The sequence below is a fragment of the Aythya ferina genome (assembly GCF_964211825.1).
Source record: "Aythya ferina genome assembly, chromosome: Z".
Lineage (NCBI taxonomy): Eukaryota > Metazoa > Chordata > Aves > Anseriformes > Anatidae > Aythya > Aythya ferina.
Window position 1 is genome coordinate 25,824,060 of NC_140299.1, and position 24,601 is coordinate 25,848,660.

Sequence of the window (24,601 nt, forward strand, 5' to 3'; positions counted from 1 at the left end):
AGTCAACTGTTACCTTTAAAATTAATGTTTGCAATTGCTGAGGTTGCTAACATTCTCTGCAAGTTCTGCAGAGGTTCATATCTCTGTGATTTCTTGTTAGGTGTACGGATAGAGTTCCCATGTGAGAACTGTATCTTGTGTTCTTCTCATGGGTAAAAACACTAAAAAGTTTCACCAGGTTATTGCTCTCTCACAATGAGGGAGATTGTCCTGAGAGGTTGTCCTGGAAGCCCAGGATGAGAAACAGTGGGAGAGGTATGGCTGAGGGTGGAATCACAGCTCATTTTGCTGCAATGAAGAAGGCCTACTAGCTTAGTGGTGCTATAGAACCTGTAGACTCTCCAGTTCCCAAGGTTTAAGTGGCTTACAGCAATTAATTCTTACCCTCCAGGGCTTAGGCCACGCTTTTATAGTGTTACATGTATTTCTGTACACTTTCTATACAAATTTGTTCTGTGAACTTATTGGGAGAGGAAAATCAAAAGGAGATTTAAACGATGCACCCTAGGAGAATGGAATTTTAATGAAACAAACAATAAACTACAGTATATTTGCACTTATATTGTCACAAATAAATGCCTGCAAATCTACCTTAGAAGCCATGATTTGTCAAAACAGATTTTGGCAACTGCACAGTGTGACAGCTGGAAAATAAATAAATAAAAAACATACTGGAGCCTCTGGCTTCAGAGAGCCTTTGCTTATTGGCAGATAAGCAGATTAAGCAAAGTGTCTTGAAAAGCAAAAGTATATAAGGAAGAGATACAATGGAGTGGAAAGGAAGGGGGGATGTAAAAACCCACACCACCATATAGAATACTAACTGTACAAGGCAGAATGTTGTTCTGAAATATCTTGTCTTCTTCTTTTACAAATATGGATAAGATCTAGACTCAGAGTAAAGATTGCGTCTGTGCATTGACATTTGCAAGTTTTTTACTGGTGATTTGCTAAGTATCAGAGTTCTAAACACAGATTCACTGCTATGCTCCTGAGATTTGGAAGTAGTCCACCTTCTTTTGTCCACTTGCATCTACTTTTTCCTCTTCTTCTTAAACAGTTTCTTCTTTCACTTCCAAAAGTCTGATTAAAAACATCTTTGTTATTTTCCTCCCAGAACTTCCTCTAGATTGGCAAGATATGCAAAAGTAAGTACCCAGATCAACTTGTTCACCTTGCAAACTGCTGGGATAAGTCCTACAAAACAGCAGCATGCTGTAGGCTATGCATTGCTGATCATTCCACCTATTTTTAAATCCAAGTGCCTGATTGGAATATGCAAGCTAGAGAAATTGTCTTCTAGGTACACACATGACTTGTATGCTACCAACAGTGAGACTCCCTGTGATAGACTCATGTATGATTATTTACAGAACTCTAAAATACTGTTAGCTCTGAAGGAAACTGATGAGTAACTAATTAAGTCCACAAATTTTTATAACACTACTAAAAAAAAAAAAAAAAAAAAAAAAAAAAAAGACAAGTCAAATTTGATGTCAAATACAAGCATATAATTGCAAAGTATTTGCTTGCTGTACTTATGCAGCTAGGTATGCCAGATAAGCTGCTTTCAGATGTGCCACCACTGGCAAGCACAGAATCATTTCTGCATCTACAGGAACATTACTAGCAGAGATACAGGTGTGATCATCACACTCTACTCAGCATTTGTCAGGTCACACCTGGTGCACTGTGTCTGGTTCTGGTTCCCAGAGTTCAAAAAGACACAGACAGACTGAAGAGTGTCCAAAGGAGGGCCACAAATATAATCAGAGGGCTGGAGAACCTGTCTCATGAGGAAAGGCTGAAGAGTTAGATTTTTTCACCCTGGAGAAAAGAAGACTCAGGGCAGATCTTATCACAGTGCTCCAGTACTTGAAGGGCAGACAGTACTTAATATGTGACTACAAAGAGGAAGGATCTTTTTCACAAGGATACACATGGAGAAGAAAAGGAATAATGGGTACAAACTGTACTGGAAGAGATTTCATCTTCATGTAAGAAAGTAATTTGTTACAGTGAAAACAATCAGTCACTGGAACAACCTCGCCAGAGGTATGATAGAATCCTCTTCATCAGAGGCTTTCAAGATATGAACGGGTAGGGTGCCAGATCATCTCATCTAATCTCCCTTTTCCCATTAAGGTTGTACATGATCTTTCAAAGTCCATTCCAGCCTGGGTTGTTCAATTCTATGATTGTTTATGAATTCTTGTTTTTTTGCAGATCTCTTCCTTTCTCTTTTTCATTTCTCTTTTCAAGTTTTTACTTTTTCTTTTGAGTTTTCTGTTGTATAGGCTCTACCTTATTTCTGTGTTTCACTTTTCTAGTCTTTCTCTTTCATATAATCTTCCTTTCACATTAAAATATTGTCCTCTTGTCTTCACAGTCTTAAGATAGACTCCCAGCTGTGTCAGGTTTACGTCAGTCAACCTTTAACCACAGAAGAGGAAGAAAGGCCTGGAATCAAAGCTATTTGGAAAGCTCATACCTTGCCAACTGCTTCCTTGGCTTGCCTGAGAAACATATTGGCCTTTTTGGCATACACTATCAGCTTTGAAGCCAGTCACCTGCAGAGCTATTCATTAGCTCTCAGTGTACAACTACTGATAGCCATGGGTGGGAGGCAGCTGGAGTTTGCAGAGGAATTAAAGTCAGAAGGATTACAACCCTTTCAGGGTAAGAAGACACATGAGAAAGAAATAGAGCAAATAAGCGTAAAGAGGTAAAAGATAAGTACAGCATAATAATGAATACTAATGGCATATAATTATAAAAGCTGCCTGTTGGTCAAGATCTGAAGTCCTTGACAGCAACTGCTTGCATAGTTGTGTTGCAACTGTGCTGTGTTCACATGGTCCATATCTCTGCTGGAATCTTTTGAAAGTTGCTATGCATACAGACCACTAGCTGTCCTTCCTGTCTTGGTCATTTAGAGAAGGGCAGTATAAATGTCTGTAGGAGTTATTTGCTGCTACACACAACATGCAAAAATGGTAGTAAATGTCAGCTTGGTGACCTCAAAAATTGCTAGTTACAAAAAATCTCATCTACAGATCTGGATTTTTGGTAACTGTTGATCCCTACAAAGATGTGAGGGATTTTGGCAAGATCTAAATGATGAGTTTAATGCTACTGCATTGACACCAGTTCTTTATATGTTAGATCCCAGTAATGTAGAAGGACTACTGCAGGTGGCTTTGCAGAGAGATTTTCTGAGAAAGGGATAAAAAGGCTGTCTGAAGGTGAGTCTAGTCTAACATCTCGTGGAACATAAATACTATATGATAGTAAATATCAAGAAAGACTCTTATTCACAGGGTATGACAGGCTTTTTATTGGTTTTCGGTTATATAAATTCACCACATCTAAGCCAAGTTTACTAATATTTCTGTGGATCTTAAGAAGACATTTAGTCAAACTAGTCTTTATAGCAAATTAAAAGAAACCTCTATATTCTGGATATAATGCTTGGTTTGTAAATTATGACATGTTTGTTTAACCTTTCATAGTTCCCTCATGAAATAGAATCATTTCAGTGTTGGTTGAATAAATTTTAAACTTTAGTTGGCCTCAGGATATATATTTATTTCAGTTACCTTTATACAACATGAAAACTTTGATTACTTTTAGAAGCAGCATTTGGGCTAGATAAAAATAGAATATCCTGAGTTGGAAGGGACCCTTAAGGATCATCAAGTCCAATATGATGCAGTTTGGGAAAATGTATCATCTCTCTGTTTATTTCAAGGCAACCTAAATGAAATTTGCGGGGCTAATACAAATGTATACTTTTAAGCATGTTATTCTAAACTAAGTTGTTGTACATGGAAAACTCTATCTAAAATTATCTAAAAGTACCCCCTCTCCCCTTCCCCCCCGCCCCGAAAATTAAACTTTCTGTAATAGACATTAGATAAAATTCTCTAGTTGAGATTAGTATTTCACTGTGCCAGTGTTGAATAGGCAACAGCTCCCTTTCCGTTCCATGTACTAGTGATATTATGAGTCATAATCTGGTATTAGAGAAAATTTACTTTGACAGTTTCAAAGATAGATCTAACAAGGTGCTTTTTGATGATAATTTTAGCACATTTCCCCCTTTCCTCCCCTTCTCCCCACTGACTAATGATGAATACAGCTCACAGTTTCCTGTCTAGCTGTTTCTACATTGTAGGAAACCATGTCAAAAGCTCTGCTAGACCTTTATCTGACTTTGGGATTCAATTTCCTTTTGATTTTAGATTTTGGATTGATCAATGGAGGAATCAGAGTTATGATATTTTTTCCATAAACAGAAATGATTTTGCAGACTACCCAACATTTCTTTAGTCTTTTCACCAGCTTAAGTTTACCGTTGAGACTTTCATATCCCTCAACACCTTGTACCAACCAGTATCTTAATATTATTTACACTGTTCTTATTCCAAATAATTCTTCTTCTTGGGAGGAGGGGGGAGATGCAAAACTTCTAATAGTTTCAAGTTTTTCAGATGCAAAAACATGATCAGAAGGTGGACTGTTTGCTGCTGTTGCTATTGTTTGATTGTTTTTCCTGATCAGTTTACCTCTGTAAATATGTTTTTTCTACAAGAGAATCTGAGGATAATCTGTTTTATATTATTTTCTATAAATAAATTATTCTATCAGATACTGATTTTATTGTTCATGCTTATTCATATATTTATATATATTTTTGTATTTTCTAGAAGATAGAAGAGCAGTTTAAAATCCCTTCACCTTACATCTCATGATTTCATATCTCATGAATAGCTCTTAATATTTAATTGACTTTTAATTATCAGAAGTTGTCCAACAAAGGTCAAGTGCTGACTTCATGAACTAGGCAGACTAAGCAGGAATACAACTATCTTCTGGATGTTGAAAGGATCGTGAAAGAGAGAAAGTGTCATTCAACAAGGTCAAAGGTTTTTTCAGAACAAAGATCCTTTAATCAGCTATAGAGATATAGGAACAAGGAACATCTTACTGTAGTGAAAACAGCTTTGTAAAAAGCGTCAGGGTTTTGATGAAAATGCAGAACTTTGGGTAGTCATAACATAAAACCTAGAAGTGATAGTGACCTATAAAAAGAAAAACATGTAGGGAAGCTGGATGGGATTATTATTATTCTTTTAAAAGAAATAGAATCCTCATGACTCTAAAAAGAGTCGTATCTAAAAGTTTGGTGTTAGACTCTCCGGGCAAGAGGACACCCCACATCCCTTCCCTCAATCCTCTCCCCCTTTTAGACTCCTTCTTGAATCAGTTTAACAGTACTTAGTGCTATAGCAATTGTATTTTGGTGTCATTGTCTAGATCTACCCTGCTTCAGACCATTTGTGGTTTTTGAAACTGCAAACACCATACAACGGTGTTTTTGCACTATGGTCACATAAACCAGAGCCAACAAACCATACAAAAAATGGACTTCATGTGCACGGTTTTACTATCCAGTGTTCTGTGCTCTTTCTTACTAGCTGTTTCACTTTGAGCATTCTAAAGAATGAAAGTGGTCAGCAATGGAATCATAAATGAGCGTTTTTGATCTGAATCATGTAAATACCAGAAATGCTAAACTACTCCAGAAAAAACTCTTCATTATCCAAGAGTGCAATAAAGGTACAATTAAGGTATGTCATGTTAATTAGCTTGGGCATCTCAATCTCAGCTTAAGTTTAAAATGATAAACTTAATGAACCATGACCAATATCTTAAACATTTTCACCAAGTAAGAAGTTATTTAAATTAAAAGAAAAGTAAAGCAAATACAGGGCCACAAACCTTCTCCTTATGGAAAGAGCAATAACATTTGGCAAGATATAAGGCCCAATTTTAAATTTGACAGTCTTGACTACAGTGGTGCTATAAATATTTGACACACAAAGGCACTAGAAAATTTATAAATATTACTGAAATCTTACACTTATGAGGGGAGTATTATACTGCTTAATGAACAGACAATACATAAAGAAGCTGAGATATAAAACAGTTAAGCAAGTTAAGCAAATTCCCAAAGCAAGTCTGTTGCAGAATGAGAACAGATCTCAATTTCACACTTTTCAGTCTGCATCTTTCTCCTAAGATCATTCTTCTTCTCCTCCTAGTTTTTGTTTACAATTTTAGTAGCTGCATTGATTAATTCCCTCACCCCTGACACAGGCTATATTCCTGCATTAAATAATGAACTTTTGCAAATAGAAGACTTTTATTAACACACACAATTGTAGAAATTAACAAAACCAGAGGAGCTTACCCAAATCCAGAAAACAATCGACAGAAGAGGAAGAAGCCATACCCCTGGACAAATGATGAAAGGAAGGCAAAGAATCCATTGACAGACATGCATATCAGGAGTGACTGTCTCCTTCCCACCTTGTCTGCCAAGCCTCCCCAGAAGAATGCCCCCACCATCATCCCAAGGTACACTATGCTACCTGTAATATACACAAAAAAAAAAAAAAAAAAAGAAAAAAAAAGGAAAGAAAGAAAAGAAAAAAAAGATGTTGTTTTGTGAGCTACAAGACTGACCACAATTGAACACACCGAAAATAGTTGTATGTATTTGAATGATTTGGTTTCAGCCATCGTCTCTCTTTCCAAAATAAGTAATATACAGATTAATTTATCTTTTTTCAATGAGTAGAATTTGTATGCATAGCTTTGCAAAAGTACCTAGGGAGAAAGATTTCCTATTGTTTCTGTGTCATCTGCTAGCAGAAACACTGAAGCTTAATATAACTATTAAATGAGATGCCTCTAGCTAAATCAATTAAAATACAAGCAAATAAGACTGAATAAGAGAAAAAATGTTATCATTTCCCCAGCAACAGGACTGCATTCAGGTTAAATACTCCAAAAATTAAAACTTTCCTTACAGAGAGAAATAGTCTGAACATTACAAGAATATAAGCAATCCTGTAGGGGATTAATCACCGGCAGTAAGATGTGCTAAGTCTAAAAGAAACTGATTATGAAACAATGGACAATTTCCATTTGAGATCTACAGAACTGAAGGTGTCCAGCTTTGTCTTTTTTCTTCCTTCTGTTTCTGCTTCACTGTATAGTTTTATTTTAAATAGTGTTGCCCCATATACAAAATAAGTAAATAAACAACAACAAATCCAACACTAAAAATAGTTTTATTTACAAAGAATTTTGAACACAGACATGACAGTTTAGCTTTACATTAATCATACATCAGAATACATCATACATTAGAATGAGATGAGGACATATTATTTTGAGGTGATTTTTCTAAAGTTAATGTTTTAAAAGTGAAATACTTTCCAATGGAAAGTTAATCTGGAATAATTAACAACTTAACCATTGATTTCTTAGCATGTTATACATTATTTCTTTTCCAGGGACAACTCTTCCATGGGACAATGCATGAGGAAACACAACATACTAAGCAGACTGTCAGAAGCAGTAGTTCCCAAGCTTTGGGCAGGTCCAACCAGATTTATATTTTGTTTCACACACTTCCTGTTTCTTCTTCTACCCACTTGCTTTCTGAGCTTCCCAGATGAGTTTTAATTTAATTAATGGTAAGTCTTGTAAGTCTACTACTACTAAGAAGAATTTAAATATAAGGCAGTTGGAAGCAGCTAAAATATGAGTGAGCCCTTGTCCTGTGACCCTTTTCTATCAGCCATAAGAACTGACAAATTCCCCAGCTGCTCTGTTTATGGTCTCAAGAAGACTCACCTCTGCCTTGCAGAAGGTAAGTAAAACTGAGAAAAATAAATAAAATGCCTGGCCTTTGTTAACTGAACAAAGAGGTCATTCATCGCTATTTCCTTGCTTGTAATTCCACATATCAATGTCTGAAGTACTAACACCTGTCTCATGCATCACAAAATGTCCCCCTGTACTCTCTAAGGTTCTGTACAAATAGTTTCCACTGTGCTGTTTCCTTATGAGACACCATGTTAAAACACTTGATACAACACACATTAAAATAAATATATATTAGCAGAGTTATACTTCAGCTAGGCAAGTATACTATTTCATTTATCATTTATTTATCATATTTATCATTCATTTTAGCACATTTATCACAACTGAATTCCTGTGTGTAGTTTCACATTGGATATTTCAGTGATATTTCAGTGATATACAAATGTTGGACTACACTCCCTGAAGGCTTTCTTATGTTTTAAGATTTTTGTAATAAAAAATGATGGTATTTATACTTCAATTATTACACAGAAAACAATAGTAAAAAGATGATCCATATCCATTAGTTTCTTGTAAATTCAAGGTCCCTACACAGTAACCTGACTGATGGTTGTCTCTGATGTTTTCTCTGAGTATTAATTTTACATTTTGAACTGTCAGTTACTGAGAAAGTTTTGTACAATCATATGGAGAAAACTCTTTTACATGTGATCTGTAAAAGGTATGTGCAGACTATCTAGTCAAAAACTATGGAATATTCTCCTCTTCTGAGAAGCAGGTAGGCATAGTAATTTAGAAATATGAATGAGCATGAAACATCTACAGTGTATCTCAAAATTAACAGAAAAAAAATACTTAAAAGCAAAAGCCAAATTTCTATCATTTGTATTTTTTCATTCTCTGCATGATTCAGATATCTTCTGAAATGAGAGAGCAGTACTTCCACCATGTAAAATGTAATCCCACATACATTTATGTATGTATGTATAAACTTCATATACAGAAGCAATAGCCAGAGCAGATTATTTTCATAGGTCTGTTCTTATGTCAACTTCTTTATTAAAACAAAACAAAAAACAAACAAACAACAAACAAACAAACAAACAAAACGCCTATGAAAGTCTCTCATTCAAATAATGAATTCCACATGCTTCAGTTGGCTGGACTAATATCTGAATATATGAATATCTGTCACTCATCAATGTGGGCAATTTGAGGTAGTGGAAAACAACTATTCCAATAGCCATCAGTTGAAACCAATACCAGAAAATAATTTTTTTCTTTAGCTACTTTCTTAGTTAATACAGAATCAGAACAGGATATTTCTAGACTGTCTTTTCCATGATTTTCTAAGGACTAGATGACAGATTCATTGTTTCTCATCATAGGAGCATCTCTTTATCTAAGCAAGACCTAAAAGCTCCTTTAGAAACTCCTTTCTCATATGGATGAGAATGTGGGTAAATTTAGAATTTGCAGAAGTCCTACAATGTTTTTGTTGTCTTTCATCTTACAATTCAGTGCCTGAAGGACACAGACACTACAATATTCTCTTTAATTTAATGCAGACCTTTGCAGCAGACCTTTATCAGATAGTTGCTTTATTCTGATTATAAATTTTAAATACAGTACTTGGGTTATTACTGACAGTACATGCATTTTGTACATTTTCCAGTCCTAAAGATACAAAGCTTAGTCATTTTTGACATAACCACTCAACTGCTGTAAATTTCTCCTGTGGGCAGGACCACCATACCACACTTCAGGTAGGCCAGTACTCACAAGCAGTTTTGAAATTATACCCAGCAGATCTGGCACTTGTCTATATTAGTTGAAAGAACTTAGCAGAAATAGTTCAATAGCTGCAGTGACAGCAGAAATAGTTCAATAGCTGCAGTGACAGCAGATCAATTTCAGAAAGACAAATGAAATGGCTGATACAAACTCTTAAAATGAACATGACATACATAAAAGCCATTGGGCTCCCCCAGTCAACAATCTAATTTTAGAAATACTCACCAATGACCAAAGAAATGTATTGATATTTCTATACATTGATATATCTGAAATATTTTATGCACAGAACCTTAATTTACCAAGTACCTACATTCCTCATGATGTATAGAAATATGAAAATACTCTGAGCAATTAAAAAAGTTTCCAAGTCTTGAGGGTTTAAAAATATTAACCTTTCTTTGTGATTAAAAGTCTTCTGGTCATTGTACTGTGCTTTGGCTTCTCTTATACCTACATAATTCTCCTGAATAACATTCAAAATATAGCAGTTAATAAATAATATTTGTTTCCTATCAAACATAGAACCACAGAACCAAAGAATATCCTGATTTGTAAGGGACTCACAAGGATCATCAAGTACAACTACTGGCTTCATACAGGACCACCCAAAAATCAAACCTTTTCTCTGAGAGCATTGTCCAGACACTCTTGGAACTCTGACAGGCTCAGTGCTGTGACCACTGCCCTGGGGAGCCTGTTCCAGTGCCAGACCACCCTCTTGATGAGGCATGTTTTCCAAATAACGAACCTGAACCTTCTCTACCATAAGCTCATACTTTCCCATAATATTAACTTTGAATTTTTCTCCTAATTGTCTTGCAGACCCTCCACAGTTCCTCTCTCTCACTAAGGATGTATAACCTTTTTCCTTCTTGAACCTTCTGCAGCTACTAAATGTAGAAGGTAGTAAATGTAGAAGGTACTAAATGTACCTGTTTCAGTGTATTTTCCCATCTTTCCTCCATTTCCTCTCTTCTGTCTCTCTTTATACAGAACTTACCTCTATTCAATGCCTATAAATATACTTCCCCTACTCTCAACATTCAAGTCATTCCTTAAGACCATTTTTTTTCCCCAGCAATATTCACAATAAGCCATAAAAATGACAAATGGAAAAGGAGAACTGTAAACAGTTGAAATAATGAATAGCCACTCAAAAAATGCAAGTAACCCGTGATATCAAAGTCCCTTCATCTACCTTTCATCATCCTCTCCTTACCAAACTTTGTAGCTTTTATCATGCCATGCCACTAATTAGAACATAAATCCCATAAGGAAAATGTTATTAATAAGTTAATTAATTAGTTTGCCTTTCATAAATCACATATTGTATTTTGCACATTTCAAAAATAGCAATTCTAAATACATAAAAATTAAATAGCCTCTTGTTGGCACACCTTGTTCCTTTCTCATTACCTTTATCACTGGTGATTAAAACAGTAATTGTATGGGTATACATACACAAACATAGATATTAATGTGACATGTCAGCTTGAGGGTGCTCATCCCTTTTTCAGCAACTACTACTGATTACAAAACTAGCTGCTTTTATTTTTCTTTTAAATAAAGCATACTAAAATAAAGGTGTGTCTAAAGAAATTAGCTCACACATCACAAGGCACACACAATATTTTCAGATCCAGTGTGATCACAGAAACATTCAAAAAAAAAAAAAAAAAAAAAAAGTTTAATTTAAAATACAGAGACACATGCTATCTGTAACAGGTGTCTTTGATTTCCCCCATGAGCAATGAGTAATCTCAGCAAACTCCATCATCTCATCATTCAGCTATTTGGCTGAAAAGAAACTTATCCCATTCTAAACTGTATATTCTCCTCTATTGTTCTTTTACCAAGTTGTAAAATCCTGTATCTTCCTTCCACAATATAGCTTCTACATACTTCAATGATTTTTTCCATTGTACAAATGTACACAATGCACAAGTGTTTCCTCTTCAGATGAGGAGCTGTCTTTCAACATAACAGCTAACTGCCCAAGCATAAACTTTTCTAAAAGTACTTCAATTTTTATTCTAGGACACTGGTTGTTAGAAAGGACAATGTTAGAAAGGACAAAATCATCTATTAAAAGAAATTACTTAGTATGATTATTCCTTTTGCTTATGACAGCTGACAGGACTTGAGAGTGGAATTGGTTGACACCTTGTACAAATTTTGGCTACGAGGTGGCTAGAATTTTCATAAAAGGTTGTGCACAAAGCATCTTTCTGTCAACAAGTTTCTGTCAACAGTTAAAACTAACAAAGCAGCCAACCCACAAATCCCTCAGTGTCCAGCCTCCAGCTATGGTGAATTTAAAGCAATGGGCCTGGAATCCAAGCATGGCCAGTCACCAAGATTCAGCTGTTAAACAGTATTTTACTCCTTGTATTGTCACAACATTATTACCTGGAACGACCTGTTGTAGTTCATATTCTAGTATTTGAAAGGTAGGCAAACTGTCCTGAAAAAAAGGAGTCTGTACATATGTTTCATTTGAGAAAAGGAAACCAATAAAAGTAAAGTAAGACTTCCTTGCAACAGAAAGACTCAAGCTATGGGACTCAATGGTGTTCATCTTTTGCATTAACACACCTGTGGTAAAGTAGTGTCGTAGTTTAACTCGGCCGGCAGCTAAACATCACACAGCCGTTCGCTCACCCTCCCCCCTCCCTCTCTGGGATGGGGGAGAGAAACGGAAAGTGAAGCCTGTGAGTTGAGATAAAGACAATTTAATAAGACAGGAAAAAAAATAATAACAATAACAATAATAATAATAATAACAACGATAATAATAGTACTACTAATAATAATGTGTACAAACAAGTGATGCACAATGCAATGGCTCACCACCCGCTGACCGATGCCCAGCCTAACCCCAAGCAGTCTGGCCCCCCTCCCCTGGCTAGCCACCCCTATATATTGTTTAGCATGACGTCAGATGGTATGGAATACCCCTTTGGCTAGTTTGGGTTACCTGTCCTGGGTCTGTCCCCTCCCAGCTCTTGCTGCACCCCCAGCCTGCCCATTGGCAGGACACAGCAAGAAGCTGAGACACCCTTGGCTTAGTATAAGCACTGCTCTGCAACAATTAAAACATCAGGGTGTTATCAGCACTCTTCTCATCCTAAGCCAAAACATAGCATTCTATCAGCTACTAGGAAGAAAATTAACTCTGTTCTAACTGAAACCAGGACAAGTAGATATCTAACTAGTCTGAAGAAGGTGGTTTTTTGTTGTTGTTGTTTGTTTTGTTTGCTTGTTTTTTTATTTTGTTGTTTAAGTCATTTGTCTGAGTGAGGAACACATTTCATGGAACTAGAAAAAGTAGTAAAAAATAACTGCAAAAATAAGATTAAAGGATTTTTTTATACTTTGGAAAATATTATAAATGTCAGCCTAAGGAAGATCCAACATAACAATAACAATAAATTCTTCTTTTATCTGAGCAATGCCTGAAGTAGTGGAATAGCAAGGTATATGTATATGGACTGGTACTTTTATAAGGTTTAGATCTAAATGATTAAAGTAGCAAAACATTAACTGTTTGGCCATTTGGAGAAGATGATAGGCACTTCTTTCAAACAAATAAGCTAGCAGACCACATTAAACAAAATGAAAAATTTGCACAAGCCTTTGCAAGTTCAGAACTTCTACAGACATGATTTCCTTTATCCAAAAGCTAGTTTGTGTCCTAACTTCAGATGCTAGACGATTTTTTTTTTTTTAACCTAACAGTATGCAATATATGAAAATCTCCATATGCCAGAACATAATGAGAGGGCACTTCTTTACTGTGAGGGTGACAGATCACTGGAACAGGTTGCCCAGAGAGGTTGTAGTCTCCTTCTCTGGAGATATCCAAAACATGACTGGATGTCATCCTGTGCAATGTGCTGTAGGTGACCTTGCTTGGCAGTGGGGTTGGACTAGATGATTTTCAGAGGTCCTTTCCAATCTCAACCATGCTGTGATTCTGTGATATCAGGCTCTTGGTTTGTTACTGCTCTGCAGACTAATCCACTCCTTCTGCATTTCCTCTCCAGACACCTGCAGACAGACTTCAATCTGCAGTTTTATAGCGTGTAGTGAAGATGCTCAATTACAATTTCATTTTGAATATTTTTGTTATTCTTTTTACTACGTGTCTGCAACAGTCAGTTCTTTCTTACCATTAAATTATTAGAATTATTTTAATAATGATCATAGTAACAGGATTTGTCTGTTTAAACTTATGAAAGATATAAAGATGAATGTAAAATGAACATTGAAGCTCTTCAGTTTCAATACAAAAGTTTATACAGTGCCAATCACAGTTTAGTGATTCTTGGATTTTGAGTGTGATTTGCAATTGAGTGACCTGTATGATTATTTCTCTAATAGTAATAATTACTTCCTAAGTGAAAAGTCATACAAGACAGATCATTTAGCTCTTTTCTTCCCCCCTCCCCTTTCTTTTTTTTTTTTCTTTTCTTTTTTTTTTTTTTAATAAGACAATACAGATATCCTTCTCAGTCAATAAAAAAGGACAATTTATCTCTGTGACAATTAAAGGAATTTTACACTCACTGAGAGGAAGGAAAATGCTGAATGCCAGGGACATCAAAAAAATAAAAATAACAATAAAAAAGGACAACATCATCTCCTCATCTGAAACATTCTGAGTAATAGATAAATGTCAATGTTTTCTTTGAAGAAGATAACTAAGAACCATTATTTCAATCCAAACCAATTTTTAAAACTATTAACTTCTAAAAGTCTGTTTTCCTAGTATTTACACAGGAAAACAGCTCAGAGAAATGCTCTTATATATAGGCTATGAAAAAGAAGTAGTATGTATTTCATAGTCTATCCAATCGTACAACAAATACAACAAATAGTCTATCTACTGCATCAATAGAAAGAAGAAAACAAGCACAGACTACCTCCTTACACAACTTTTAAAGATACCTACAAAACATCTGAAGACAATCAGTCTGGTACCAAACCAGAAACTTCACATAAATAGAAAACAAGTGATCATATTTGGTTCACAGACAAAATGATCCTGCTCTCAAACAATATTGATGATCTGCAGTATTTGATAGAGGAAGTCAGCCATGAAAGTCAGGAAAATAGGACTGAAGGCAAAGCTAAGCAAACGAAAGATCACAGCCAGTTAATCAGTGTTGGTGAGAAACTGAAAGAAAAAGTAACAGTACAGTTCTAATCAGTTCTAATTTCAGTTGTTTGCAGTCTCTAAGGTGTTATACAAAAAATAAAATAAAAAATCAGCAAACCAGAAAACTCGAAGCACACATAATGCTGTGACAGGCATAAACTGATGATTGAAATTGATTATTGAAATAATCAGAGGAAAACTGTCACAAGGTACCCAAGTACTGTACCTTTAAAGAGAGAATAAGAGAAATATCATGAATGCTTGAACAGTAAAACAAATAGAACACACATAAAACAGTGAAAATATATAAAATATTAAATTGTAATTAAAGCAAACAAACAAAACAAAACAAAACAAAAAATAACATGGTTTCCAAAAGGATCAAGTTCAAATTTGCCAGAGAACTGAATTCAGAAAAGGAAGTAGATGTAGAACACACTAGGGAACCTCCAAATATATGGAAGGCAACCAGATATAAGTGAATGTGTCTCAAGGTATAGTCATAGGACAGAAAGAACATAATACAAGACAAAATTTGATGATATAAAATTTTAGATCAAAAACTTAAGTTTTTGGTAAATGGTTTTGGTAAAACATGAACGTGCTTCCCAGACAGGCACTGACATGTGTGTCAGTGTTCATGAGACATTGGGACTGCAGCTTCAATAATATGCTTTAACTTTTGGTTTTCTTTGAAGATGCCGGGTAGATGGCATCTTCATCTAGATGACTTTTGAAGTCCCCTTCAAACTGAACTATTGTATTGTATTGTGCTGTATTGCACTGTAATGTGTTGTAATGTGTTGTGTTGTGTTTTCTATTCTAAACACAGAAACTAAAATATGTTGCTGGGTCTTGCAGTATGGCTATCCAAACTCATCACCCAAGTGTGCACTTACAAAGTTCAAGGCTGAGACTGGAAAAAAATTATTTTGCTTGGGAGGAAGAGAAAAGTGAGGACAATTACATACATACGTACAAACACACATATATACATACATACACACATACACAGACACACAGACACACACACACACACACACAGTTTGCCCAGGAAAACAACTTGTATACATTTCCAAATCATGAATCTACTCTAGCATGTATTCACCTTGGGGGGGATTACAGAGATGAAAATTCATAGCTGGAAAGATTTTACTAAAGCTTTTCCAGTGCTATACCAGAAATATCACTCATGTAAATCAAATGTACAAAATAAATTTGCACAAATTTCATTATGATACATGTATTAATTGTTAACTTCTGCTTATGGATGTTATTGTGCCAATGACAGATTCTTAAAAAAATACAAACTACTATGAGGTGGTAATATAACTTTATTAATTCTATAACAGATTTCTCAGAATAGAAAGCAGATCAGAGCTGATCCATTTTCTTCACTAGGACCATTTACAAACTGTGTACTTGTAGTGGTTATTGCAGCAAAACACAGCACACTGCTATTTTATGCTACTATTACTTGGCTAGCTAAATCAATAATGCATTATAGATTAAAAAAACAATGCACTCTTTTCCTGATACTCACAACAGAAATAATTGATCAGCACTTACATTTAGCAACACAGCAACTATAAAAACCAGCCAATATGTGGCATTTTTCTTCCCATATATGGAGCATTTTTAAAAGACAGCTATTACCAACCTGGTGATGACATGAAGCTGTTGACAGATCTCCTAGGTGAACATATGATTTTTATGCTATCTTCTTCTTTGATCCAATAGTCCCGTGTGGCATTAGGGAGAAAATCTTAACAGACAAGGCTCAGATAAAACACACCTATTTAAGCTGTTCTAATACCCCTAATTCCTGGTTGTCTTCCACTGCAACAGTGGAGGTTCCTCCAGATTTTGCTCTAATTTAGATTCTAACTTCAATGCTCTCTTCACCCAGCTCTGAATTGACACTGCCACAATAGAAATTACTGTGACTGTGCAATTTGAAACACAATTCCATGGCAATTGTGAGAATCAGAATGATTGTAAATGCTTCTTATGACTGAATGGTGCATTGCATTCGCTGCACAATCTGCCAATCTGATTAATTAAATTTCATAGAAAAAAAAAATTACACTAAAAGTTTAAATTGCCCTCACAATCTACTACATTATCTTATTTTGTATCAAAACTTCATTTCGGCTACAAGTCTTATTGCCTGAATGTTAATTTCTTATTTGCCTAATCCTGCTTCTGACTCAAAACAGAGAGGAGTCCATGAATACCACTAATTAATAATTAGTGGTGAACTAAAAACAAAAAGCCCAAAGTATATATATCCATATTAATAACCGATCAATTCAACACAACAAATCAATATACGTGATACTAACAACTGATCAGTAAGACTACGCTCCTAGTGAAAGTATCTGTACAGCATTAATGCTAATTGTCAGTTATTTCTTCAGTGTCTAATCAGCCATTAAAGCTTCTTATTGCAACTATATTCCAGCCCTATGCAAAATATTTTCCTTGTAAATGGGAGTAAATATCTTTTTTATTTCTCTTCACCTATGCAGCAGCTGTTAGCACCTTTTTTTTCCAATGAAGTGAAAAGATAGGAGGGAAGAAAAAGAAGCTGAAAAACAAAAACAGAAACAAACCCAAAACAAACAAAAAATAAATAAAACAAACCAACCAAAAACCAAACCAAACCAAACCAAACCAAAAAACACCAACCCTCATTCACTCATTCAAAATATCTGATTTACACGGGCTTGACAAAAAAAATCCAAACCAACAAAACAAACAAACAACAAAAGACACTGGATTAATCTTAAAATGATCAGGAACTTGGATTAAGTTTAAACTCACTGTTACTAAATTAGCAAGCATCTGAAACGTCTCCCAGAGCATCTGACAAGGGACAAAATCTCCTTCAGCTAGAATACAACCAACATATTAGCAAAAAAGGGAATTCCCTTTGCTCATGATTAAACCACTTTTTGCCTTCTCATGTAGTCAATGAAATAGATTAATTAATCCAATGTCAGAATGACTAATAATAGATCAGAATAATCCTCTGTGGAATGCCAATATACCTGCAGTGATGCTGAAAAGGCTTTTCAATTATGTATTTACAATATTGCCAGTAAGCAGAGTTATACTGTTTAAATGGAAAATTGTTTAAGTTGATTGCATCCATCAGTTCATAATCTCTACTTAAAAATACTTGTTCATGGCAACTTCAAAACTAACCTTGAATTTCACTGAATTCTAGTAGATTAGGAAAATATTTGCGCACCATTAAAATGAGTAGGTCTGACAAATGCCATGCAAAATTGGAAAGAAGGAAGTGGGACTGTTAGCCAAGGAAATTTCCTTTTTCAATCACATAATGTTGATTGAGAGATAAAGACCATGTCTGTTGTCAGATGCTGTGGGAGATGCATCAGCACAATGGATAGATAAAAACATCTGTCAGCCTCATAAACTAATTTTCATCACATATTTATCTTAAGAAAATATTTCTTGTTAAAAAAAAAAAAAAAAGGCAAGACCAACTTAATCGATGTAATGTGCCATTTAAAACTCTTAAATTTATTTCTCACTAACTGGAACAAAGACCAGTGGATGTTGGTTAAAAGGGTCATCAGTTTAAAAGAACTGGTGAACAATTCAATGAGCATTGTATGGTTAGTGGCATGAAAGAGGAGAAGAGTTTTATTGTTGCAAATGGCTATGAAAGTAGTGATATTCCAGATATTTAAAACAAAGCCAACTACTCTTTTAAGCAGGGGAAACAGGTGCAGACAGTGAGAACAGATGTACCCACAGGGAAAGAATTATGTCTGCAGTAAAATTCAGCCACAGTAGATGAAAAGGTTAACTGCATCCAGTACTTTTCATCAGTGACATTCACATAAACACGCTAAAGCTCTGGGATAAGTAGTTACTTCAAATCTTATACATCTCATTATACAAGTGGCTTCCAATAGTTTTCACTACTGATAATATAACATAAAATGCCCAGTAAGAATTTTGGAAAGGTTCTAAAATCCTTCAATGATTAAATGCATGGATAAAATGCATTGGAAGAAATTTAGCCAGCTGTGACAGAGTCATAGAATCATTAGGGTTAGAAAAGACCTCCAAGATCATCTATCTGGTCCAACCACCAGTATCACCCACTAAACCATGTCCCTAAGCACAAAATCCAACCTTTAAGTCATTAGATTATATTTGTTCTATATCTTAATGAAGTTCATTAACAACTTCTTTGTGAAAATAGGAGCTCCTCAGCAAAAAGAAATATGTCCTCTTCACTTCACAGCTTAAAATTTTATACGAGATGTGAAATTCAGAGCTACAAATACATAAATGATTATACATCTCAATAAATGAAAGCTTGTGGGTCATAACTTACTTATGCTGCAGATTTAACCAAACAGGAACCTTGAAGAAAGAACACCAACATACTTAAAATGTTCAGTTTAATTAAAAGACTGTATTTGACACATTGATTTAAGAAATGATGTATAATCACCCAGAGCAGTTGAGGGAGGGAAGAAAAAGTGGTGATGACAGTTAAATTAAATGTGCAAAATCACCATAGCCTTCAGGGTTTTCCTTTGGGAGGAAAATGTCCTTCTTTTGGAAATTTTTGTATGATTATAAATCTGTGTGTGACATGAATGGTAACGTCACAGATCTGTGATTGGACAGGCAGTGCCAGAAAATAACCTGCAGCGCCCCAAAAAAGCAGTCCAGTAATTTACAACTATTTTAGACACAATCGATTGTTCAGACAAAAGTTTCAAGATAACTGAAAGCACATAATTATTTAGCTTTATTTATATGTGAAAATAGGCATATTTGCACATGTTGCTGAAGCATGTTTATAACAGATCAGTTAAATACAGAAATATTTTAATTGCTAGTCATACAATCTTCACAAGTACATAAAATATCTGAATTGCAGACTGTTATTTTCATAATTTAAATTAAAAAAAAAAAAAAAAGTATTATTTTACTTATAGAGCTCTTAAAAGACAAGTCAGTTGAAACAGCATTTGGCTGTACTGAAATACATTGCACAACAGCTCTGCAATGCAGTCATTTTAAGTTGGCTTTTATTGGATTTGTTGCTCAAGTTGAATCTGCATAACTGAAACTGATTATTGAGCCAATAATATACTGCATTTAACCCCCTCCTAAATGGAGAACCTCTTAAAAGCTAAGAGTGCACATGTAAATTGATGTTATCCAGCAGTTTGTAGTCCTCAGTAAATCTGCATGCAGCTTTAAAAATGGCTGACATGGTGCTGTTCTCCCTGTTAGTATGGTCTTCAACAGGGTGGTCTGGGGATGAGATCATTACACTCAGAAAAGGAGGGCAGCTGTGACCCACTTAAATTGCTGGTGTATAGCAGGAGCCTGCAACCACTCTAAGAACTGAATATGCTGCATTTCATTAATGTTTCAAACCTGTGTTCCCTCGCCTCTCTTGTGACCAGCCCGTGATATTCCATGTAATACGTATTTAGCCTAGTACCTAACAGACAAAAATCACACAGCATACTTTCCACTGTGCCTGCCTTCCCCTCAGAAAAGCAAAACATAGAGAAACACCATCTACAGTAGTCCAAATAGTATAGCTGGTTATAACAGATAAGAATGGGTCTCTTAATTTTCCACCCTCAAACAATTGTGTTTAGAAAGCAAGCAGAATAAGTGTGGCAATAGGAGTACTTCAATAATGACATTGTAAGGGAACTGACCTGTACCAGAGGTCAACAACATGCATGATGGCATTTGTATTTCTCACATCTTCTTCTGAAGAAATAAGGCATTAATCCTACAAGCCAGTTTTTGCCTTCCTCTGGAATATTTAGTGCACATTTCAATGACTGCAGGTCTATTTTCAAATATTTATATTGCTGTAAAGATTTATTACTACTATTAACTGTAAGTGCAATGGACTCTCACTGTTATTTCAGTGAGATTTCTCATGCTCAAAGGTCTACAATGGTTACAATAACTATTCTTAACCTAGATGCATTTCTTGCGTGTGCAGCAATTTTTGGAACTACTTATAAATACCTAAGATTTTGACACCAGTGTGACCTTCAATAAAATTTATACCACAGCAAAGAGTCCACAGTAAGTAGTAATAATAATAATAATAACAACAATAATAATAGAACTGAATCTCTTCCTTTATTCCTGAAGCCTAAAAATTATTATTTTTTAAATTATAACAATATTTTTAACACGTTCTCCATAATAAAACTAAACAAATTCCCCTGTAAGTTTCAACTAAATAGGAGCACATCTAGTAGCTGCACACAACAGTAAAATATAGAGTAGCAGAGCCTGGTTTTCCTTTACATCACTAGCAGTCTGTTATATCATCTGGTATTATATCAATAATAGCCTGCTACATACTGATACATAACCAGAAGATGCTCGCTTACCTTCTCCTACTGTGTTCTGTGCAGGAACACAAAATAACTCTCACCTGTATATACTAACCTATAACAATATTTAACAATAAGCAGCAGGAATGAATTTTACTAACTGCTATGTAAGGAAAATCCAGGCTCTTTAATAAATAAACATCCAATGAGCCTTCCTGTCTTTCACATGGAGAAATAATGTTGTCAAAACTGGCACTGGAATAGAACTGAGTAGACAAGAGAAAACCGTAATACTTGAAGAAGACGTTTTCTGAAATATATCATTATTACAGAATCACTGGATGGCCAGGAATCACAGAAAGGACCTCTGGCAACCTCAATTGCCAAGGTTAGAAGGGACCTCTGGAGATCATCTGGTCCAACCTCTCTGCTGAGCAGGATCATCTAGAGCACATTGTGCAGGATGGCATCCAACTGGGATTTGAACATCTCCAGGGAAGGAGACTCCACAATCTTTCTGGGCAACCTCCTTCAGTGATCTGGCACCCTCACAGTAAAGATTTGTCCTCTCATATTCAGCCAGAAAAACTGTATGTCTGAATTTTAAGAAATGGAAAACACAAAATCAGGTAATCAGTATTACACTTCCATAATGTTTGATCATTGAATTCTGGACTTGGCCCTGAAGACAGAATTTCAGTTAAGTAACACATGTAACATAACCTAGAATAAACGAGGCTGGTAAAAACAGTTTTAATGAATTAACAGACAGGAGTAATATCAGATCACTAAGATCAATACATTCAATTTTCATGCACTTTTTTTTTTTTTTTTCAAGCTTTAAAAATTATTTATTTATAATTGGCAAAAAAGAAAAATCTTGTGATAAAATGCTTACTTAACTGTCATCTAGCAAAGTCAATATTTTTAGCTTCCATACTAAATTACAAATCACAATGTCACCAGGTATCTGACCAACACAGGGTGCGTATAGCTGCTACTACAGATTGGGAAGACAAAAGAATACCACAATCACTGAAGATCAAAGAATACTCGATGTAAATTTCTGTTTAAGTGCATTTTAGTCTAATCTCCACAGCAAGAGAAACATCTGTAAAACAGGTTTGCTCATTCAGCAACAAGTTACATGAAGAAAAGCTACCCAAACCTTTTAAAGAGTAACTACAGTCTGAGAATAACTACAGTCTGAGAATAACTATACCATTCCAGATCTATACATATACATGTATTTATTCTTCTAAGGATATTTACAGGGTGTCAATGGATTTAGTGAGATGCCTAGACACTTTGGAGAAATCCGCCTGGCATGTAGATGCATGAATATTTAGAAAATGGTCCTTTCAGACCCGGCTCCTGCAGGCCTTTATTTATGATTCACAGTTGTACACTTCAGATTTCTGCCAAAACCAGAGAAAGCCCATACAGGCTCAGGAAGAAAATAATTTTCTCAAGATATATGGTCTTGTCCAAATGAACTTAGGCTCTACTTTTCGTATAAACTAGTAAGTCTGTGCACAACCCGTGAATTCAGAACCACCTTCCCTTTAATTTTTTTAGTCAAATGTAACAACTGCAATGTCTCTTTTATTATAGACAGATAAAAGTGTTGTAAGTAATGATGCATTTACAGGCAGTTATGTTTTTTAGAATCAGAAAAAAATTAGGTTGAAAGGGACCTTTGAAGGTCTCTAGTCCACACTTCTGCCAAAATCAGGACTACCTCCAGATCTAGATTACGTTGCTCAGGGCCATTTACAGTCAACTCTTTGAAAATCTCTAGTAGATCCTGCAGCTTCCCTGGGCAATTACTCCCAGGGGTTGACCACACATGAACTTTCTTTATTATATATGATCAGAAGTTTCCTGGTTGCAACTTGTGATCTGTGTTTCTCTACGAAAAGTTTGACTCCACCTTCTCTATGCCCTCCCTCCATTACATAACTGAATACTCCAGTCAGTTTGCCTCTTAGACCTCTCTTCTCTGAGCTAGGCAAGACCAGTTACCTTAGCTGCTTCTTTTATGCAATGTACTCAAGCCCTCTAAACACCTTAGTGGTGCATTACTCTACTTGCTTTAAATGTGTTTATCTCTTCTACCAGGTGGTAGAAGCTGTCCCACAGCTGGACACAGTACCCATGTGAAGTCTCGTCAGTGTTGGGAAGGGAAAACCATTTCCCTCTATCACCTCTTCTACAGTCTTGCCAATGCAGTCCAGAAGGCAGTTAGCCTTCATCACTGCAAGGCACTGCTGATTCATGGCCCATTTGTTTTCTGCTAGGAAAAGCCCCTTTTCTTTAGAGGTACCTAGCATGTCAGTACCAGTCACTGGGTCATTCTGTCTGAGGTGTAGGACTTGTATTTGCCATTAATAAATTCTACAGAATGTATTTGTTGGTGAATATATATACATATATGTATATATAAGTTGTTCCAAAAGAGAAGTGAAACAAACAAACAAACAAACAAAAACAAAAATCAGACAATGAAATTAGAGTGTATTACTAAGTAGCAAAGATTTAGCAAGACCAATACTCTTTTAAACTATGAGGAAACAATTTTCAATAATAATTTAGTATTGTTTAACAAAGCTTATAAGCACTTCATACCAACTACTGAGTGCTCTGGGGGCACTTCCTCCCATGTAAGAGGAATGAAACAGTGTTAGATTATGCTGAGTAGGTTTTAGTAGATATACAGGAGGTATAAAACATTTCTTCAAGCTGCCTAATATGCAAACTGGTAATCAATGCAGAAGTGTTAGGTACATGCCTGTTGTCCTAAACTGAAAACTACTTCAGTACAATGAGTTAAAACCTCCGACGCCCTTCTTCCTGCAAATATTATTCATAATATAATTATTACATTATGGCAATATCTGAGAAAAAAATACATCTAGGCAATAAATGACACTAAACATGTAGACTGTCAGGAAATCCTTTGAATCCTAAAGTAAGTTGTCTATTGCTATTCATATTCAAAATACCTAAAATATCAGCCCAGTGATTTAACATGATACTTGAGTTTTTTGGATAGCGGAAACCATGTCTGTATGGTTAACCGACTAAAAACACATTTTACAAATAAAGATTATTTCTGTTTTTGTTACTGTACTATCCCGTACACCCAGCTGGAAAGCGGCTTTGCAGAAAAGAGACTGTGAGTCCTGGTGGACATTAATTTGAGCGTGAGTCAGCAGTGTCTACTCAGTGCTCGTGAGGCCATACCTGGAATACTGTATTCAGTTCTGGGCCAAAGATACATACTCAAAGATATATACAAGACACAAAGATACATATCTGGAAACATATTCTCACACTTAATGACAAGTCACTATAATCTTGCAAGAGTTTAAGCAAGTCCACATTCTTTTTTTTAAGGAAACATCTATTTAAAGAACAACCACAAAAATAAATAAATAAATAAATAAAATGTTATAGGCAGTTATTATTTAAACCAAAGACATCAAGAAAATGAATCATGATTCTGGTCAGAACTTCCGTCGTGTAACCTTACAGGCTGTGAAGTGCTGACAATGATCAACAAATCGAAATCTCAAGCTCATACAAC

At 35.4% G+C, this 24,601-nt stretch overlaps 1 protein-coding gene across 4 annotated transcripts in view; it reads right to left on the minus strand.

Moving 5' to 3' along the window:
* Positions 1 to 24,601, minus strand: part of SV2C (synaptic vesicle glycoprotein 2C) — a 114,292-nt gene that overhangs the window by 60,992 nt on the left and 28,699 nt on the right. For all 4 annotated transcript variants that reach the window (XM_084504709.1, XM_084504711.1, XM_084504710.1 and 1 more), the window contains one exon: positions 6,257 to 6,437. In XM_084504709.1, the coding sequence (XP_084360835.1) occupies positions 6,257 to 6,437 (181 nt within the window). The remainder of the gene's footprint in view (positions 1 to 6,256; positions 6,438 to 24,601) is intronic.